Raw genomic sequence first — 22,426 nt, forward strand, 5'->3', positions numbered from 1 at the left:
CAAGGTCACTCTGGTTAGGGTTCATCAATGAAGGTGACCTTTTCCCAGGAAGGATGAAGAGGAAGAGCATCCCAGAGCCAGAGAAACCCCTGACCAACCCCACCAACGTGGTCCTGTTTATCTGGTCCCTAACAGAGGCTGTCCCAGGTCCCGGGTCTACACATCCTAAGTGTGTGGACAGCAATTTGAACATGTAGAATTCAGTCCTTTTAGTAGTCCTTGTAGTTTGGAAATTATCAACCTTTTTTATTTGGGGGACATACTCTCTTTTATGTGTTGTTCTTTTGACTTTTTTCCCTGGCAACAAAGGAGAAAGAATGAAAGCGCTACTAAAAGGAAGGTACACAGGTGGTTTGTTTTCACGTCCACAGGCGGCAGAGGGCAGCCATGACTCCTCCAGCCTATAAATTACAACAGAGGCTTCTAGTTCCTCCCAGTTTTGTTTAATAGAATGGGAAGGGGATGGACCAGGTCGAACAGAAGGAGTCTCCTGCTGCCACAGAGAGGAACGGTCTTCTTCAGGTGCAAAGATACCTTCCCGGCAAACGGCTCAGCCACGATCACCAGTCTCTGCATCCCTGAACAGCCCCTGGTTGGCAGTGGTGGCCACAAGGCCATGACCAGCTCATCTGTGCTGGCCCCTCGGGTCCTGGGTCTGACAGGAAGGGGGGTTTTCCGCCCCCTGGGATGTGCCCTGGAGCACCTGCCGGATCCTCTGCATCCCTGGGAGGAGGAAGTGAGGGCCCGGTCAGCACGGAGGGCTGGGAGGGTGGGGGGACCCGCTGAGGTTGTGGGGCCGCAGGGGAAGGAAGGCAGAGGAAGGACGCAGTCAGGAGGGCTGGGAGGCAGACTGCTCACCCAGGCGGAGCCGGTGGGCCTGGTCCGAGAAGACCAGGCGGAACCAACCGGGCTCTTTACACGCGAAGGCCTTGCCGGAGGACAGTAGCACCTTGTTGTCCAAAAAGCACCGCCAGAGCAGCATTTCCTCCTCGAAGGTGGCCTCGGGCAGGTACTGGGAGGGTGGAAGGGCTCAGGGTGAGGAGGAGGCACCCCTGCACCTCAGTCCTGGGGGGAGGCTTCCATCCCCTCCCCACCAGCACTACCTTCCTCAAGTCGACCCAGATGAAGAAGCCTGCCCCCCGGTGCAGGAAGGGGATCCCCAGGGCCCCGAGCTCCCCGGAGACATAGGTGTGAGCAGCCCTGAGCCGGGCATGGTTCTCTGGCAGGTACACCTGGTCGATCCAGTCTGTTTAGGTGAAAGAGAAGCCAAAAGATAAATCCCCATCAACCCTCCACTCTGTCCCATGAGTGTGATTCACTGAGAAGAAAAAGGCCACCAGACGCCAAGACTGGGCGAGCCCCTGCTGACTAGGGAAGCTGAGACTACTCAGTAATATTGGGGGTAAAGCACCTTGAATCTAGCCGCTTGGCCCTGACAGAGCCAGGTCCTGCAGACAGAGTCCCCCGGATGTGGGTCCGAATCAAAGGCCGACCTGCTCACAGGCTGAGGTTCAGAGCCAGCATGGCCCCTGACAAGGGGTGGGCCTTGGGCAAGGTTACCCCCCCATTCTCATTTTTTAACTTTTTTGGGGGGGTGGGGTCCCATTCCATGAATTTTAACACATGTATAGATTTGAGTGAATACCACCACAGGCAGGATACTGAACAGTTCCCCAACCGGAAAGAACACCCTCCTGCTATCTGTTTATAGTCCCATTATCCCCTTCCCCACACCCACTGGTCTGTTCTCTGTCACTTTTTCCAGGATGTCATAGAAATGGAACCACAGTAATGTCATCTTCTGGGACTGGCTTCTTCCACTCAGCCTACTCCTGCCTCTGAGATGAACCCATGCTGTCATGGTGTTTATTGCCGGGTAGCACCCGACCGTGTGGACGGACCACCGTCTGTCTCTCTCTGCATCCGTGGAAGGCTTTAGGGTTGCTTCCAGTTTGGGTGACGAGGAAGGGAGCAGCTATGAACATTCACGTCGAGCTTTGTGTGACCGTACCGGTAAATATCTAGGCGGGGCCATTTGGTCTTTGACTTTATAAGCAACTGCCAATTGCTCTCCAAAGTGGCTGTACCACCTCACGTCCCCAGCAGCGCCACTCCAGACAGCCCCAGCTGTCTGCATCCTCACCAACATTTGACGCTGTCGCTATTTTTCACATTTTAGCGATTATAGCAAGTATGCAGTGTCTGGTCCTCCGTTACCTTGTTTATAAAACAATGGGGGAAACACAGGAATACATGCTGCCTAGGATTCTAGGGAGAGACAAAGGAAATGACGCGTGGAGCACACCTGGCAGGGCTCAATAAATGGGGGCAGGGCAGGTCCCTTTGCTACCTAAACGCACTTCCCGAACCCGGGAACGGAACTGATCCGTGCAGAGAGAGGAAGTCTCCCACTACAACGTTTTTCTGTTCGTAGCTTCTTCTCTTCTTTAAGTGCTCACAGCTAATAAGCGTGAGTTCACTTTGACCAAGTGCATCGCTTAGGCGACAAACAAGACATCCGAAAAATGGGGGGCCTATTCAAGACCCTACCCTTCACCACTACCGCCTTGGTCATCGGAAACTTGCCCTAATAGGCACCTCCTTCCTAACGGGCTTTTATTCCAAAGACCTTATTATGGAAGCAGCCAATATCTCATATACCAGCGCCTGAGCCCTACTGCTAACCCTCCTAGCCACTTCCCTCACAGCTGTTTACAGCACACGAATTATTTTCTTTGCACTTCTAGGACAACCGTGATTTCCCACCCTTATCCTAATTAACGAGAACAACCCACTCCTAATCAATTCTATCAAGCGCCTATTAATTGGAAGCATTTTCGCAGGATTCCTACTATCGAATAGCATCCCCCCAACCACCACCCCACAGATAACAATACCTCTCTACCTAAAGCTTATAGCCCTAGGAGTAACCCTAACAGGATTTATAATAGCCCTAGAACTAAACCAAATCACCTACAACCTAAAATTCAACAAGCCCTCAAACATGTTTAAATTCTCCAACCTCTTAGGCTATTTTCCCACCATTATACACTGTCTCCAACCACTAATAAGCCTTACAACAAGCCAGAAATCTGCCAGCTACTATTGTAATAAATTCACATTGCTAATTCTACAAGACAGGTACCGTTACGATCCCTGTTTTACAGACGAGGAAACCGGGGCTCCCGAGGGGAAAGAATGTGCCATGCAGCCGGGAAGCAACTGAGTAGGGTATGAACCCAGCGTGGGCCCAGAGCCGATACTCTCCAACACTCTCCTCAATTCTTCTCCTGCACAAAGCACCCAAGATCCCTGGCCAGTCCCAGGCCGACTACAACCCTCCCCCGATTCTCAGGGGGCCAGGCCCAGGCAGTCACCGCGGTCCTGGAGCAGCTGTGCCATCTGGTACTGGACCAAACCACTGAGGCCGTGGTAGCGGCAGAGGGAAGCCACCGCAGTGGCCACGTCCCGGTTTTCTGTGTACAGAGTGCCAAAGCGGAGCCCGGACATCCCGAAGTCCTGCAGAAGAAGAGGCTCCGTAGCGGGTGGCCAGCCCTCCACGGAGAAAGCTGGTTCTACCCACCTCCCTGCCACCCCCAGGGCCAGCCAGGAACCCACCTTGCTGGCCGCCCACATCACATGGGTCCTCAGGGGGTCAGGCAGCCTGCAGAGAGCACAGTGTGGGGATGGAGGCAGCGCAGACCCGCGGGAGCTCACACATTGCGCTGACCACAGATGGAGACGGATGGGGGACTCTGGGTCTGGGTCAAGCCCTGGCTTCATCTCTTGAATCACCAGGGTCCCATGCACCCTTTAGAGCAGGGGTCAGCGAACAACAGCCTGCTGCCTGCTCTCACCGGCAGTCTTTTTTTTTTTTTTAATTTTTTTATTTTATTTATTCATTTTTAGAGAGGAGAGAGAGAGAGAGAGAGAGAGAGACAGAGAGAGACAGAGAGAAAGAAGGGGGGAGGAGCTGGAAGCATCAACTCCCATATGTGCCTTGACCAGGCAAGCCCAGGGTTTTGAACCAGCGACCTCAGCATTTCCAGGTCGATGCTTTATCCACTGCGCCACCACAGGTCAGGCCTCTCACCGGCAGTCTTAACGGGACTCAGCCACACTCTCGTGTATGTGCTGTCTGTGCTGCTCTGGTGCCAAGATGGCAGAGCTGAATGAGAGACCAGATGGCCTGTAAAGCCTAAGATATGTGCCAGCCCCTGATCTAAAGCACAGCTCAAGTGTCACTGTCTCTGACAGCCCTTCTCTGGCCACCTCCCAGTAGGCCAGGCCAAGTGGGCACCCCAGGCCGCTCCTCTTTAGCACTTGATCAGATGACTAGCTGTGTATTTAGCTGTTAAAAACAAGCTATTATTCTCTGGTTAGAAACAGAGAAGTTCTACATAGAGAGGGCCCGGGTCTGTCTTGTGCACCATTGCGGCCCCAGCACCACACAGGAACAGAACTGATACAGGGAACAGGGTCTGGTACAGAGCAGTCATTATTTCTCTGCGTCTCGCTTTTCCGATCCTTAAGTGAAGGGGCGTAACAGGCCACACTCCACGTGCTTGGCGGAGCTTTGGGGGAACGAGCGGAGAGAAAGGGCTTCGCGGGGCAGAAAGGTCTGGACAGACAGCAGGAACTGTTAGGTTCTCTGACTGTCGTATTTACAGACTTTACAGGTGATCTGGTCCAGGTGATTCCAAAGGTATTTTGGCCACAAATTATTGGCTCAAATTGAATCTTAAGAAAAAGCCCAGATAGCCAAAGTGTATGTATAGCACACGCAAGGGGCTCCCGCATATCTGCTGAATGAACGGATGCGTGAATGAATGAATGAATGAAACTGAAGTTACCTGGGGGATGAAGGAAACAGCAAAGGACAGTTTCCCACCCACTCCGCCCTCCCTCAAGGAATCCTAAGGCCCCTCCTTGGAGCTCTCAGAAAACCCACAGAACGGTTTGAAAACCGCTGATCTGGCCCAGTTCTCCCATGTTCTCATTAGGGGCTCTGAGGACAGTGGGGTCAGCTGGATGGAAGGAGAATCACCCTGGGACCCTGGGGCGGGCCATGTCCTGTAGCCAAGCCACAGAGGGGCCAGGACAGGGGGCCGGGAAGGTGAAGAACCAGCTCTGATGCGGCAACCTCACCTTTCCAGGCTTAGGACACTGCGGTAACCAACCGAATCCTCAAACACGGACAGCATGTAGACCTCATCCATGACGACATGCAGCTCGTGCCTGCAGGACGTGGGGGCAGGCAATGGCAAGGAAGAAAGAGTTTGGTGAATGGGTCAAATGCATCTTCCAGGGTAGAGTGACAGTGAATCTGAAATCCCAGAGACCAGGTCTAGCCCAGGGTTACCAAACTTGTTTTATCTAGGAATAACCTGCTTTGACTCTGTTTTTCAAACACACTGGAAGCCACACACACAAAGCAGATGACAGTGGGGCTTTTGATGCCCTGCAGGAGAGAGGCGGAGCCCTCAGGCACCCCCCCCCCCCCCCCCCCCCCCCCCCCCCCCCCCCCCCCCCCCCCAACGGAGAAAGGACCACAGTTAAGTGCAAGACAATTAAATATAAGCCGACCCAGATTCAGTCTGGCTCCACCCCTCCCTCTCAGGCTCAGTAAACAGTATCTGTACCTAATAGGGTTGCTGGGAGGATTATGTAAACTGCTGAACAGGGTGCCTGGCGACTATAGTGTGCAGTAAGTGACAGCTGCTATTAGAAACAGGGAGAGACAGACCTAGCATCCCACAAACCATTACCTCCTCACCCCACTGCTACAACCGATGTGGGTGGAAGCCATGATGGAGAGAAGAGGGTAGAAGCGCCGGCCCCAAAGACTCTGCCAGAACCTTCATCTGACAGACACTATTTTAGGATTAGTGTGGGGTGCCTTACCTCTTGGCAAATTCCAAGTACTCTCGCAGCTCTCCTGGGGAGTAGACATCACCCAGAGGGTTCTGGGGGTTGATGAGGATGAGACCTTTGACCTTCACGCCCTGAAACCACCAGTGGGGTGGGAGACCCTCAGCTCCCCCCGAAGGCCAGAGCCACAGGGTCCCACGGGGCGGCGCTAGTTGCCGGGCAAGCTCCCTGGGAAGTGTGATGGCACCGTGGTCACCACCCAGTACGAAGGGAGCAGGGGCAGAGAATGACACCTGCAGCATCGTGTCAGCCCTGAAAGAAGACAGTGCAGAGATCAAAGCCTAAAGGGAAATATACCCAAATGCCAGCAGGAGCTGCCTCTGTCGGCAGAATTATGGGGGAATTTTAAAATTCCCACAGTGGACATGTGCAGCTTTAATTACCATGGTAAAAAAAAAAAAAAAAAAAAATTAAGTTGACAAGAGCTTTGAAAAGTAGACTAGAAAGGAACCACTGGAGGGTTTCTGTTCTCCGCCTTTTTCCGGGAGGCCCCAGATCCCCTCAAAGTGAGCGGGTAGCACCTCCTTCGACTGCTGAACTACAGACCGCTACGTCGCACACCTGACCTGTTGAATTAGAATCAGGTGAAGTGAGGGTACTATTGTTAATTAAGTTCCCTGGTTGATTGTTTGTATACCTAAGTCTCAGAGTCTCTCTCGAGCGGGAAGACCTTCCCTGGGCAGGCTCCTGCTTGAGCCGCGGAATGGTTCCGTGTCTACCTCTCATCCTCATCACAGAGTGCCAATCCTAACAGGGAGTGGACCGGCCACAGGATTGGTCTGTGCCCGCTCAGGCCCACCCCTCCCAGCCCGGGCTTTGGCCTGATCCCCAGACCTCAGATTTAGCTCCTTGCAGGGCCGCCTCCAGCTTCTCCACTGTGAGCTGGAAGGGGCGTGTGTCCAGCCCAGTGACCTGGAAAAGATCCACAGCCACATTCAGTGCCCCCCCCAACTCTTGAACTCTGAGGCCTCTCCAGCCTGTCACCTCCAGCCTCCTTAAAACAGTCTCTGGAAAAATACAGGTCGGTCACCCCCCTCTCACTGCCATTGTCCCACTCCACTACATCAGGGGGGGGCATCACTATAAAGTTTCAGGAAGAAGCCCCATAGATCCTTTGATGGGGGTCCAAGGACTACCACGCTGAGGTCTGCTCTGCCTCACCCCGCTTCAGTATGGTGCCTGGGGCTGCCCTTGGCTTCTACATCAACCCCAGGGGTCTCGGAGCTGGGAGAATGGGAGGCCCTGGCGAACCCAGGCACTGGCCACAACCCCTGAGCCCTCAGCATGGACTGCTGCCCATGTCCACCCTCAGATTCAGATGCAGGAAAGCCTTGGCCTGCAGGAACCCTTACCTCGATTCCAGGAACTCTTACCTCACTGTCCAGATAGACATAGACCAGTCGGACGTTGCCATAGAGATAGACGTGCTGCGTGATGGCTCCATAGTAAGGGGTAGGGATGAGGAAAGCCTCTGGGGGAAGGAGTGGGCCGGAGAGTCTGTCACCCTCTGGCTGGGCTCCTGGACTCCCTGTCCACTGGCCCCATGCCTCTCCAGGCTTTCGATGATCTTAGGGAACATTTGGGGCATGCTCCCTCTCTCAACTCCCAACACTCTTTCTAGAGCGTGGATCCACTGAGATCAGTCCCTTTTCTACTAATCAATAGCTAATTATTTATTGAGCACTTACTAGGTACTGGGAACTGTACCAAATATTCCTTTGCATGTTATCTCATTAGATCCCCATAATCACTCAATGAAGTAAGTACTACTGTCATCCTAACTTTGCCAATAAGGAACTAAGGCTTTGAGGATCCCAGAGAGGCACTCAACATTTGGGGTCACTGGAGGGAGACTTGGACCCATGAGTGGAAGCTGCGGGGTGACGATCTGGGCTCAACAAGTAGAAAAACTTGACACCATGTAGAATTGCCCCGAGATACGATGTGCTCCAGCTTCTCCACTGTTGGGAGGCAGTCAGACAACAGGCTGAGACCACGGGGTGGGGAGGGAATGTCATGCAGAGGGGCTAGCTGTGGGTGGGGGGTTGATGAGATGACCATAAGCTCTACTGTAACACAGAGCTAAAGGCATCCCTCCCCCCTGAAGAAGACACATAGGTCAAGCTGCTGTCCCGTCCCAGCCTTCCGTTAGCACAGCCCACTCCACTCAGAGCTCTAAAAAGGGCAGCCTTTGTCCTACACGTTCCCATCCCTGGCCACAGGGATCAGACCAGAGGTAGACAAATGGCCTAAGGGAGCCAGTCAACTGTCTGGCCAGAAACCCATCATGTTCTCTCTCCAGACTTTGCTCGAAGAAGCACTGACACTTGTGAGTGAGAACATGCACTTTATGGAAGGTCGCGTGGAGCGGGAGCTGGGCTAGCCCCACCGGCCACACAAGACCGAGGAAGGGCCTGGGACAGGCCGGCATTAAAAGGGTGGGGGGAGGGGGGAGGGAAGACTGCACATCCCTGTGAGAGACCTCACTCTTAATTGTTCTAGAATGGGCAGGGAATTGCCTATTATCTCCTGGTAATGAATCCTCCTTTTACAATTCAAATCCTGGTTATTACCTCTGTGTGTGATTATAACAAGTTACTTAACACCCTGGGCCTTACTCTCCTCATCTGTTAAATGGGCATAACCACAGAACCTACCTCATGGGGGCTGTTGTGTGGATTATATGACAGACTATGTATAAAGCCTTAAGCCAGTGCCTGGAATGTAGTATGTGGTCAATAAATATTACTAATATTATCATTATGAATTATACTAGCGTGATGGGGTCTCGGTTCCTGGCAACCAATAACCCCTGACCATGCCTATGGTCAGTGTGCTCTCAGTAGGACTGTGGCTCTTGTAGCAGGCAGTCTGCCATGTGAGGATATGACATCCACCTCCAATCATGAGGAAAAGCCAAGGTCGTCAGAGAGAGACAGCCCAGAACCCTGGCAGCACACTGAGTCCTCCTAGAACTACCAATCCCTGGGTGTCTCGTCATGCCACTCACTTAAGTCCCATGCAGTCTAATAGTCTATTATGGCCAAAATTATTCTGATGCAGCCCTCGAGGACCGGCAGCTGGGGACACGGCAGGCAAGGGCAGCTCCTGGTGCTAAGCGGGCCATTGTCCACTTACCCCCGACCTCACACAGCACCGTGGCCAGAGCAGAGAAGAGAGAGGCACAGCCGTTCAGGACAACCACCTGAGGGTGACAGTCATGGGACAAAGATGAAACTGTTTAAGTTAGGACCAAGAATTGCAGCCTCTGTCCTGGGCTGGCACAGAGGGAGAGCCAGGTGGCAACTCGGTGCCCTTTGGGGCTCTGTCACCGCAAAGCCACAGGAGATACCTAAAGGCCCCTTCTGACTAACAGCCAAGTTCATTCGTGCAGCTTATTGGTGGGGACCCTGCTCTGAGTCAACTAAGCAAAGAAGAGGACGCCGCTCACTCAGAGTCTGGCCCAAAGGTGTGGTGGCAAAGAGGGACCACAGGACAAGAGGGACAGAAATCATACCCACACTCTAAGGAGAGGGTGTTCCCAGTTCCACTTGGAACCAAATCAAAACCAAGTGAAAGGCAGATCCCAACCCACCTTACCCCTGGCCAGCCCAGAGTCGGGGGAGAGGGGCAGAAGAGCAAGACGGATCAGAAGACGGGGCTACTCACATTGTCCGGTTTAAGGGGTGCGGGGCTCTTGCAGTGGAGAGACAGGAACCTGGCCACTTCTTCCCGGAGGCTGCAGATGGGCAGTGCTTGTCAGCGGGTCTCCAACCCACAGTCCACCCCAGAGCTCTTCTGGTGACTCTTCAGGCAGCTGTCATTACCCCCCCCCCCCCCATGTTTCCCACAAGGGAAATGTGATCAGCATCCGTCTCCACTCCCTGGTCCCGCCCCCAGCACTCCTGCAGGCACAGAACTTTCATTCTCAGCAGTTCTAGTCAGCAGATGTCAGGGAGACCATAAGCAACACTCCATATGCAGAGCTAGCTAATAATAATAATAAACATTATCAGAACAATGACTATCATCATAATTATTACTGCTAGTATTTATTGAGCATTTACCTTATGCAGGTGTTAGTTGGAGAATTTTACTCATTTAATCTTCAAAACAACCCTAATGTGCAACTATTATTATTCCCATTTTACAGACAAAGAAACTGAGACTTGAAGGCATTAGGTCACTTGTGGGTAAGTGGCAGAGTCCACATTCAAGCCCCGTTGTCTGACTTGAGGGCCCATCATCTTAATTACTATCAGAACATGTCCTTTGGAATCAAGTCCTGCTCAGCCACTAGGCGCTAAACAGCGTCTGGCCCCTAGTAAGTGCTCAATACCAACTCTTACAAGTATCATTTACCACCTCCCATCTGACCAGTAGGAGAAGGCCCCGGCCAGCGCCCCTTAAACTGATTCTGACCCCTCTAAAGCTACTGAGAAAGTGGGGTCCAGGACTCCTTGTATGAAGCTCCTCCCCATGCCTCAGAGCCACGGAAACCATGCCAGGGAGCTCCCACGCTGGGCTGCGGTGGCAGGAGGCACCAGTCCCCTGGGGTGATCCAGAAGACCCCATGATCACCTGCCAGGTCTCGGACCACATAGGCCCTCAGCCTAAGGCAGGCTTTCTCCACCTGCCAATACTGACACTTGGGGCCAGATCATTCTTTGCTGTGGGGGCTATCCTGCATGTTGTAGGAGAGTTAGCAACATCCCTGGCCTCTACCCAACAATGACAGTAGCACCCGCTTCCCAGTTATGACAACCAAAAATGCCTGCACACATTACCGTATGTCCCCTGGGGCGCAAAACCACCCTGCAGTTGAGAACCACTGGCCTATGGCCACTACTTACAACAAGTGTCCCCTCCAGTCAGGGTACTGCAACAGAGACGGCTCCACCCGCAGCATGTCGCTCTGACTCAGCTGGGGACCGAGAGGAAAGAGCTGCGTTAGGGTCACACATCCTCCCAGTGAGGACTGTCGGCATTACCACCTGCATCCACACAGCACCTGGGCCACTAAAGCCAAGGCTTTGGTCTCCTCATCAAAGAAAATGTGGAGGGTTCGCACGGGGACAGCATTCTCACACCCACTGTGCTGATGAGGAAACCGAGTCACAGCCACAGAGCTAGCAAGTGGCAGAGCAGAGAAAAACCTAGAATTTTTTTCCTTCTGACTGAGTGCTCTTTATTCAACACTGTCACCCAAACACCCAGAGTGTGGATGTGCAGAGGCAGAGATGGGAGACCATGCCACCCAGCTCCTCCCTGGGTGACAGAAGAGGTTCTGGCACTAGGTGCCATCACCCAGTCCTGGCTTCAACCTCTGGAGAGACTCAGACCACTGCCCTCCTGCAGCCTCAATCCAACCTCACACTCTGGAAAATGTGCCCGTTTTTAGGCCATCCCCACCCTGACCACGTGTTGGTTTGGTGACTCTTAGGGTGTCATACACACAATGTCAAAGAAAGGCAGGGTCCCTGGGCAGTGGGACCACAAGAAGAAAGGTAACCAGCCACTTGTATCTGACCCTCGTCTTTCCCCTGCTCCTTCATCCCTTAGAGCCGCGCTGACCAGTACAGGAGTCTCTAGCCACATGTGTCCGGTCTGAACTCAGAAACACTGGGTAGTGAAAACTTGATCTTAAAAATGTTTGCAAACTATCTCACTGATACTTTTTTATGTCAATTACATATTTAAATGGTCATATTTTCAATATATTAGAATAGTTTTTTTATTTTTTAAATTTTTATTTATTAATTTGAGAGAGGGAAAGAGAGGCAGGAACATCAATCTCTTCCTGTATGTGCTCTGACCAGGGATCGAACCAGTAACTTCTGTGCTTTGGGTCAAAGCTCTAACCAGCTGAGCCATCTGGCCAGGGCAATAATGTATATTATTAAAATGAATCTTACCAGTTTCTTTTTACTACATAATAAAAAAATTTAAATTTTATATGTGGCTCATATTTTCTTTTGGATGGTGCTCAGCTACCTTGGTGGGGGGAGCGAGAGGGCTTTAGGTAGAACACACCTTTCAAGCCCACTCCCTACACTACATCCCTCTCCCCTTGGGGCTTGACTTTGTCACCTCTGGACACATGTCCCTCTGAGTTAAGCATCACTCTCTCTACACTCCGAAACTCTGACTCCTCGGCCTTGAGAGACACCTCTACTGGGCATTACCAGTGGTTGGCGAGAGATGGCTGTCACGAGCTCAAGAAATCTGATTGTTAAATGTGCAGGAATTTTGCAAGCTGTGTAGAAAAATAGCCATTTCAAAAATTAAATCATACAGATTACATATAAATTATGTAAGTGAGTTACGTTAAAAACAAAGGTAGTAAATACCCAAACAAGATTGTTCCTGATTACATTACGATGTACTATCATCTTTGCTCGTGAAGTTATTTCTGTCAATGTGTCTAGAAGGGAAAACACCCTACAGGGAGGGTGGGGCAACAATAAGTTTACAGTTGTTCGTATGGAAAATAATACAAGAGTAAATTTGTTTCATGCACTCACAACTATAAGCCTACTTTTGCTTCACCCTGTACGTGTGTGCCACTGCACTTCTTTTCCCAATTCTGTCACGTGTGCAATAACGTCACGTCGGCCTGACTAGGCAGTGGTGCAGTAGAGTATCAGCCTGAGATGCAGAGGACCCAGTTTCGAAACCCCGAGCTTGCCGGCTTGAGCATGGTTTCATCTGGCTTGAGTGTGGGCTCACCAGCTTGAGCATAGGGCCGCTGGCCTGAGTGTGGGATCATGGACATGACCCCATGGTTGCTGGCTTGAGCGCAAAGGTTGCTGGCTTGAACCCAAGGTTGCTGGTTTGCGCAAGGGGTCACTGCAGCCCCCCAGTCAAGGCACATATGAAAAAGCAATCAGTGAACAACTAAGATGCCACAGCGAAGAATTATCTCTCTCCCTTCCTGTATGTCTGTCCCTATCTGTCCCTCTCTCTGTCTCTCTCTCTCTCTTGCTTAAAAATAAATAAATAATAATAATGTCACATCAGTAGCTTGAAACTGGCCATGGTGGTATTATTTACACTATGGTAATTAGCAAGAGCTACAATCAGTACCACCACCAGCAGCACCACCACCACCAGCACCACCACCCTCTTAGAGCCAGTTGTTCATTACTGACCACATGCAGCCACTGAGTATTTCCCCAGCGAGGAGGGACCCACCTGACAGGAAGGTCTGAGGGAGGGGAAGAGCCTGAAGAGATAAAGAGTAGGGGAAGTGACTGCCCAAGGCCACACAGGAAGTTGACCCTAAGGCAGAGTTAGAACCCGGACTCCTGACTTCCAGGCCAAGGCTGCTGAGACAGGCAGCGGGCTCCCGTGAGAGAAGCATTCTGAGGAGTCCAGGAGAAAGGGGGCCCTCAGAGCTGGTGATGCCACCCAGAGGTGCACCAGGACTTACCCGCTGGGCCAGAAGGTCAAAGCAGAGCTTGTTCTCACTGGTGCCCAGGTTAATGATGCCCTGGAGAGGAGAGGCACAGAGGCGGGGTGAGCACGGCAGAGGGGCCAAGGAAGGCCAAGGGAGCCCCAAAGCAGGACCGCTGCAACCCTGCCCTTCCAAGCCCCCCTCCGGGACTTGGCTCAGGGCGGGCCCTCCACTCCGGCCCAGGGCCCATTTTCCTGTTTCTAAAGCTCTGTTCAAATGCCGTTTCCTTCCGAAAGCCTGTCCCAAACCCCACCTGGATGGGACCTTTTCTCTTTCTGAACCCCAGAGCTCTGTATCTGTCCCCCTTTAGAGCACTGGTCAGTTTCTGCCCCAGGTCACAGGGACTGCTGAGTATGTTTCATCTCCCCCAATAGACGGTACGGCCCCTGCAGGCCAGCTGCACGCTCAACACCACTGTATCCCCCAAGGGGCTCAGCAGGACTCAATACATGTTTATGAGACAAAAGAATGTACCAAGTAAATTGGTGCTCTGGCAGGAACAGAAACAAGGGTGAACATAGGTCAAGGGGAGCCCAGGGCTGGTGACAGCCTCCCCCAGGAGACCCAGGAAATTCCACACAACACCTTGATCTTCACCGCATCGGGCACTATTCTCATAGGAGAGGAAGGGGAAGTCACAGCCCAAGCTGTCCTTTGTAGAGTCCCCAGAGAGGCTCACGCACTGAAACTGCTGACTTCTGAGTTATTGGGGAAGCGGGGGAAGGGGGTGGAGGAAGGGAGAGTGAAAAAGTAGAGCTTGAATGAGCTACGATGATGACAAATGGAAGGCAATGCTCCTCTAACGCTCTGGGGGACACACTGGCAGGCTCCTCCAGCCACCGCCGACCCACCTGCAACCCTGTCACTGCTCCCTTCAGAATGCACGCACAGACCGACCACTTCTCCCCTCCGCTGCCAAGGCCCTGGTCAAGCCGCCGGGATTTCCTGTGTGCGTCACCACAATAGCTCTCCTACTTCTTTTCTTGCCTACTCTGTCTCCTCATGTCATGAGGCAGTTCTGTGGAGACACTCGTCTGGTGAGGGGCTGAGTCCTGCCAGCAGCCTCGGAAGTCAGCTTGACAGCGGATCTTCCCCCATGCCAGCCCTGCCCCGGCCAAGATGAGCCTGAAGCCCCAGCTCCACCCCGACCTCACAGCAGCCCGGCAGCCTGAGGCAACTGCTCAGATTCCCGAACCTCGGAAACCACAAAATGTTTGCTTTAAACTGCTGAGATTTGAAGTAATGTGTTAGACAGCCGTAGATTACTAACACAAACCCTTACTTTTTTCAGGTCTCTGCTCAAATGTCACCTTATTGAAGTGGCCTTCTGGGACCATCTCACCTAAAATAGCAACATCCCCAGCCCGCCCACCCCATCATTCTTTCCTCTCTTTATCCTGCGTTGTTTTTCTCTGCAGCACTTATCACTCTAACTACATCTATACCTATATCTGAATGTTTCCCGTCTGTCTCCCCCACTGCACTACAAACTCCATGAGGGCAGAAACTTAATTTTTGGTCACTGCTATAATCCCAGCATCTAGAACAGTGCCCAGCACCTGGTAGATGCTCAACAATTAGATTGTTTAAGGTATTTTGCAACAGCTCTATGCCCTCTGAAGGGATTACTGGTAATAACTTGTAATAACCAGGACGGATACCATTACCAACAATAGCAGCTATCACTTCCTGAGCACTCCATGTGGAAGCACCATGCCCACCACTTCTCATACTCGCTCTCATTCCACTGGGACCGTCCTACAGAACACACACCATTGGCTCATTTAGGAGATGAACTGAAGTTCAAAGAGGTGAAATAATTAGCTCAAGAATACACAACCCACAAGGAAAATAGCTGTGACCCAAACCCTAGTTCTGTCCCAGCTCTAAAGTTGCATAGTTGATGGGTCAGAGTCCACATTAGAGCATTCCGTGGTTCTTGGATCCTTCCCTCACACATCGAAGTCCCCAAAGTGATAACTGGGCCATTTTCTGATCCAGGGAATAAACTAGGGACTCCCTAGGCTACATCAGAACCCTTTTGGAAGTCTGAGAACCATAAGTCCAACCTTACAAAAGCAAGCTACATGCTGTCCTGTTGGTCAAGGTAGGGTATCCCACCCAGCAGTCCTTTATTGGGCCCCAGTGGGAGGAAGGGCTTCACTTACATTGGGGTTCTTATCCTCATCATACTCATCCATGTGATAGGTCCGGTAGCCCTCCTCCGCTGAGTCCCAGAACCATTTAATGATTCTCCCTCTGGAGGACAAGTGGGCGCTATTTGAGGAGAACGTGGGGGCGGGATCACCCACTCCATAGAGCTCCAACAGCTTCTGGTCTGTTTTTCGGGCGCATTCTCTTTCCAGACTATCCCCATAGTTACTGTCCAGGCCCTGTGTGGAGGCTGAGCCCAGACAGGTGGCAGGGGCTCTGGATTCCTTCTTAGTAAAGGTGAACATCTGCAAAGAAACAAAGCACTCAATGTCTGATCAAGCACTTCCCACAGGACCAGGTACCAAAAATGAACTGGGAGTCATGCCCCTCTCACCTGCCTGTTCTTTAATTTTATATACTAATTGTTTCCTGGGTCCCTGACTAGTTGTAATCATGTGTGCAACCACTTCACATAAATTCTGTTAATATATTGTGCCAGGGTCTGCACTTGATTCTTTTTTTTTTTTTTTTTTTGCACTTGCTACTTTTATAGATTTTACTATATAGCAGGTTTAGTTTGTTTTGCTTTTGTGGGTTTTTCATTCTGTAGGCTAAGGGGTCACCACTGGTCTTTTTCCATTTTTGCTGACCTCAATTTCAAAAAGCCAGCTTAAAATATTCTGACTTCAAGCAGAAAGAGCGTGCAATCCTGGGGAGGGGGGTGGGGGCATGGGTATGGGGTAGTGTCTTGTGGTGACTGATGTTAAGTACAGGTAAATGGTGGGGTGGGCGTGTTGGTGGTCTGAAGCAGAACTTGGGGAGGGACTGATGGGTGGTCAGTGGGGATCTCTGCAAGTGCAGGCACCTGGCAGAGCTCCAGGTTACCCTCTTCCCTCTCAATGATGGGCGCTGTGGGCCTGTACTGGGGGGTCTCATCCTTGGAGTGGATGGGAGCTCTTCTGCTTTCTGTCTTTCCAAGGCAGTTTTCTAACCCGCACTGTGGACTTAACCGTAACTGCTTCACAGGGTAGCAGTGAGGATATATTAATGTAGATAAAGCGCTAAATCCTGGCTCATGGCCGAAGTGCAGTAAAATATAAAATCCTCCCTGATTTTCCCAATCAAAATGGACAAGCCTCACACAACAAATAACAGGGGAAACACCCAGTGACGAGGGGTCAGCCGCCAACACAGGGACCCCAGGGCTCCCGCTAATTTGTGCTCTGCTCAGTCTTCTCTGGGGTCCTCCCTCATTGCCTGGGCTCCCCAGTGCGCACCCCGCCCCTTCCGAGCCCAGGCCTGCCGAAGGGCCCCGCGGGCGAGGCCGGGACTGAGGCCGGACACTCACTCTGTGCCGCGCAGGAGCAAGGGCCGCGGCGAATCCACAGCTCGGACCCCGCTAAGGAGCGGACAGAAAGGCGCCTGGGCCTCTGCGGGGCGGCGGTCCCCCGAGCAGGAAGTGTGATGCGCACACAGGGCTCCGAGACGGAAGGACAGACTTTCTCAGAGTCCTGGAGCCCCCCACAAGGGGAGGGGGGCTACCTGTGTGCACCGCGGGGTCACACCGACCTGGCCAAGCTGGAGGAGCTACGCGGGACTCAGCAGACGCGCAATCAGTGTCGTTTCCTCTGCCCAGACACGCCCTCGGCGCCGTTTGCGCAGGGGACCCGCCCAGGGAATGTCCGTGTCCGTGCCGGGCCGGGGCTTACACGGCTGGTAAGGGCGCAGGTCGCCCCCTCGCGACCGAAGCCGCAGGTCGCCTCCATGTGGCCTGCGCGATAGGGGGCGCACATACGGTCGCAGGGAGGAGAGGGCAGAGAAGGGGAAGGGGCCCAGGAAGGGGCAGGCCACCTCCGCGCTCTGACGCCTGAGCGCGGGGCCGCCTCCTGGCTCTGGTCAACCCCGCTGGCTCTTTGGGACGCCTCCCTCTGCTTCCTGGTTTAGTGCCCCAATGTTGAGGCACCCCGAGCCACGGAAGTTTCTTGGCTACTGTATGCCTGGCTGTGGCCCACGTAGAATCCTTTCCAGATTAAGGCGAGGACATCCTTCCCCATGAGAGTTTTCCACCAGAGTTTGTCATTTCCCCCCCTTTCGTTCTATGGTACATTATAAAGTCTACGATGGACCCATCATATTCCGGGGCTTTACTACCCAGGGCCGGGCATGCTCAGAACCGTGGGTAGAAGAGTCTCCTTTCCCCATAAAAGGACAGCAGCAGGTTCCCTCAGGACAAGTATGGTTGGAAGACTTGACTGTCTCTGACCTCTCCATTCCTCTTCACGTTGGCCTTGCCAGTAATTAACACTGTGACCTCAAGCAGTTCTCATGACTTTTTCTCTGTGTTTTGTCCTGTAAAATAAGATATGTAGTTCTCTCTGTTCAAGTACAACATTCTATATATTTAATTTAGATAACCAATCTTACTGAATGCCTGTTTTGTGCCAGATCTCTGCAAAATGCTGGGATGCAGTTATGAGCAAATCCAACAGTGGACCTGTATGGCTGATTGGCCAGGCAGACACACACATGGGATAGCCGTTAAGAAAGGGATTGCTGAGAGCCATGGGAGCATACAGCAGGGAGATTTTAACTACCCCCACAAGCACATGCACTGGCCCCACCCAGGAAGCCCTACGTACACCTACATTCACTTAAGACAGTGATGGTTGAGTTCTGAAGGATAAGTCCGAGTTAGCCAGCTGGACAGTGGGGTGTTAGAGCAGAAGGAGCACTTCTGATAGGGCCTTGAAGGTTAGGGTCAATGTTGAACATGAATGAACAGTACAAATGCAATTCCTCTGAAATTACCAGGTTTGGAAGAAAGGCTGGACACAGAAGCAGGAGTCAGTCAGGTCATGAACCTTTGTAAATAAACCACGATAAGGACTGTGGACTTCTCACCAGGGCACTTGAAATACACACACATACAGCAAAAACATTTTTTTAAAAATCAAAGGGTATAACTAAGAAGCCGAAAAGGCAATAAAATAGGTACTAAATAATGCTTGATTAATCTGAAAGAAGGCGAGCAGGAAGGAAAAATGTGTGAAGAGCATATGACAAATAGAAAAGATAGTTAACTAACTCCAACCACATTAATAATTATGCTAACTAGAATGACTAAGGACCAATTAAAAGATCAGACTGGATACAACACCAAAAATGCAAGTTTATGGTGTTTGCAAGATATACATTAAAAGATAAATGGTTACTGGGACCTACTCCTAATTTAGAGCTCTCCTTCCTCCTTTTGCCAACTTGTATTATGAATTTACCTTTGCCACCCAGCTTAGTGTATCCCAAGATTCTCTTTACCATGCCAGTCACAGAGCTCCAGGGAAAAGCACCCTGGTCTCAACTCTCCAGGTAGAGGAGAACAGAGGCTCCATATCCACGCATGCTGCAAATGGCTTTTTCCAGTCTACCTGAATCATTACCAGCTAGAAGCAGCAGCCATTGGGACTTGGACATGAGCTGCAAAGTATAGAATGGTGACAACAATTCCAGTGCCATGCGGACTTTTCCTGTGGGGAAATTTCCTGGACTCCTGCTCCCTGTGACAGCTCCTAACAGACTGAACTGTGGTTGGGTGGCATTTTTCAGGGATTTGGCATGGTGATGGGGCCAACTTGGACTTGGTGAACATGTTAAGGACACTACTCTTTTATGGATTCTTGCTGTATTGGCCAAGAGTTTACTTAAAGGCTTTTAATCACTGTAAAAAAAATAGAGGACTGGATGAAGAAGATGGGGCACATATACACCATGGTATACTATTCAGCTAGGAGAAATGATGACATCGGATCACTTACAGCGGAATGGTGGAGTCTTGGTAGCATTGTGCGGGGTGAAATAAGCGAATCAGAAAAAAACAGTAACTGCAGGATTCCATACATTGGTGGGACTAAGAGGCATGGACAGGAGTGTGGTGGTTACGGGGGGTGGGGGGAGGGAAGGAGGGAGAGGGGGAGGAGGAGGGATACAGAGAGAACTGGATGGAGGGGGGCGGAGGACGATCTCTCTTCGGGTGATGGGTATGCAACAGAACTAAATGACAAGATAACCTGGAAATGTTTTCTTTGAATGTATGTACCCTGATTTATTGATGTCACCTCATTAAAATAAAAATTTATTTAAAAAAAAGATAAATGGTTAAAAGTAAAATTGGAAAAAATTATTCCACACAGATAACAATCATCAGAAGATGGCTACTGTCCAAAAAACAGAAAACAGGTGTTGGCAAGAATGCAGCAAAATTGGAATCCTTATGAGCTGCATGCAGGCAGAAATGTAAACTGGTACAGCTGCTGTGGGAAACAGCATGGAGTTTCCTCCAAAAATTAAAAATAGATTTATGATCTGACCCAGCTATTTCACTTCTGGGTATAGGCCCAAAATAACTGAAAGCAGGGTCTCAAAGACATTTGTGCACCGTGTTCGTAGCAGCATTATTCACAATAGGAAAAACAAGGAAGCAACTAAGGTGTCCATCATCAGATGAAAGGATAAGCAAAATGTCCATACAATGAAATATTATTCAGCCTCAAAAAGGAAGGAAATCTCTGACATGCTACAATGTAGATGAACTTTGAGGACGTTATACTGAGTGACATAAACCAGTCACAAAAGGACAAATAGTATATGATTCCACGTGAGGTAGTGAGTAGTCAAAATCATAGGGGCAGAAAGGAGCCTGAGAGTTGCCAATGGCTGAGGGAAGGGGATAACGGGTAATTATTAGGTATAGAGTTTCAGGTTTACAGAATAGAAAGAGTTATGGGAATGGATGGTTCTGAGGCTGCACATCAGCATGAATGTACTGTAAACCACTCAACTGTGCACTTAAAAATGGTTAATATGGTTAACATTTTACATTAGGTTTACTTTAGCACACACAAAAACGAAAGAAAAAACATAAGAAATCTGAAGTATTTGTAATAACATCTGACATAGTAGACTTCAAAAAGAAATTACCAGAAATTAAAATGACATTTAATATGAAAATGATTAAGAAATTAGGATAACAAACTATTTAAGATGTTTATACCCCTAATAATAAATATTCAAAATCTGTGAAACAGAAAGTGACAGAACAAAAGGTAGAAATAGACAAATCAATAATGATAGTTGGAAAATTTAGCACCCTTCTCTTAGTAACATATAGAATAAATTAATAAAATGACAGTAAGAATCAGAAGATTTAAACACTACAAAGCAAATTTGACCTAATTGATATTTGTAGAGCACTACACCCAGTAACTGCAGAATTCACTTCAAGTGCCTAAGAGACACTGACCAAGATAGACCTACACTTAGTCATAAACAAATCTCAATAAACTGAAAGGATTGAAATCATAGTTTATGTTCTCTAATCACAGTGGAACTAAAATATAAATTATTAACAAAGCTAACTGTACAATCTCCAAATATTTGGAAACTAAGGGACATACATACACTAGATAAATCATAGGTAACAAAGAAATATCACAAGGGAAATTAGAAAGTTGAATGATCATAAGAACCCAACATATCAAAATTATAAAGCAATGCTTGGAGAGATAAATAGATTTAAAATTTTTTAAAGATTTATTGATTTTACAGAGAGAGGAGAGGGGTGCGAGAAGTATCAACTCATAGTTGCATCATTTTAGTTGTTCAACGATTGCTTGTCATATGTGCCTTGACCAGCAAGCCCAGGGTTTCAAACCGGTGACCCCAGCATTCCAGGTCGATGCTTTAGCCACTGTACCTCCACAGACTGGGCTGATTTAAATTCTTTTATTAGAAAAAAAAAAGGCTTAAAACCAATAACCTAAGTTTCATTTCTACATTAAGAAGCTAGAAAAAGAGCAACTTAAACCCAAAGGGAATAAAGATTAGAGTAAAAAGTAAACAGAAGAGAAACAGTAAAGAAAAATCAATGAAACCAAGTTGGTTCTTCGAAAAGATCATTTATAAACATTTAGATCAGTGGTAGTCAACCTGGTTCCTACTGCCCACTGGTGGGCATCCCAGCTTTCATGGTGGGCAGTAGCAGAGCAACCAAAGTATAAATAAAAGATAGATTTAACTATAGTAAGTTGTTTTAGAAAGATTTATTCTGCCAAACTTAGCAAAAATCTGACATAAAGTACTTGGTAATTATTATTATATGCTTTAACTTGCTATAACTCTGCTTTATAAATTTTATAAAGTAAAATTACTTCCCTACTTTATAAATCACCATTACTGTGGAACCAGTGGGGGGTTAGAAAATTTTATTACTATCAGAGATACAAAAGTGGGTGGTAGGTATAAAAAGATTGACTACCCTTGATTTAGATTAACTGATTAAAAAAAAACATTTCAGCCCTGGCCAGTTGGCTCAGTGGTAGAGCATCGGCCTGGTGTGTGGAAGTCCCAGATTTGATTCCCAGCCAGGAATCAAATCTCCTTTCTCTCTATCTCTCTCTTCCCCTCCTGCAGCCAGGGCTCCATTGTAGCAAAGTTGGCCCTGGCGCTAAGGATGGTTCCATGGCCTCCGCCTCAGGCACTAGAATGGCTCTGGTTGCAACAGAGCAATGCCCCAGATGAGCAGAGCATTACCCCCTGGTGGGCATGTGGGTGGATTCCTGTTAGGCGCATGCAGGAATCTGTCTCTCTGCCACCCTGCTTCTCACTTCAGAAAAATACAAAAAAAATAGAAAAATAATAATAAAAAAAGAAAAAAAAACATTTCAATATCAGAAAAGTAAAAAGAGATTAATATTCTAGATTCTGCAGATATTAAAGGCATAAAATCATTTATAATATTCCCTCATCATGTCAATTATTAAAATTAGATGGAGTGGACACATTTTCCTGAAAGACACAAATTGCCAAAACTGACACAAGAAATGGAAAATA

At 49.6% G+C, this 22,426-nt stretch overlaps 1 protein-coding gene across 1 annotated transcript; it reads right to left on the bottom strand.

Annotated features, from left to right (window-relative positions):
- Positions 1-207: 207 nt before the first annotated feature.
- Positions 208-17,349, bottom strand: ACCS (1-aminocyclopropane-1-carboxylate synthase homolog (inactive)). Its single transcript, XM_066362951.1, has 15 exons — positions 17,111-17,349; positions 15,556-15,846; positions 13,364-13,423; positions 10,785-10,855; positions 9,601-9,670; positions 9,070-9,136; positions 7,305-7,402; positions 6,766-6,843; positions 5,905-6,005; positions 5,149-5,238; positions 3,619-3,664; positions 3,378-3,519; positions 1,104-1,246; positions 859-1,012; positions 208-723 (listed from the first exon to the last, which is right to left on the bottom strand). The coding sequence occupies exons 2-15, from the start codon at positions 15,844-15,846 to the stop codon at positions 626-628; spliced, it is 1,509 nt and encodes a 502-aa protein (XP_066219048.1). The 5' UTR covers positions 17,111-17,349; the 3' UTR covers positions 208-625.
- Between the last annotated feature and the right edge of the window lie 5,077 nt (positions 17,350-22,426).

This window comes from Saccopteryx leptura, chromosome 1 (assembly GCF_036850995.1).
Source record: "Saccopteryx leptura isolate mSacLep1 chromosome 1, mSacLep1_pri_phased_curated, whole genome shotgun sequence".
Taxonomy (NCBI): domain Eukaryota; kingdom Metazoa; phylum Chordata; class Mammalia; order Chiroptera; family Emballonuridae; genus Saccopteryx; species Saccopteryx leptura.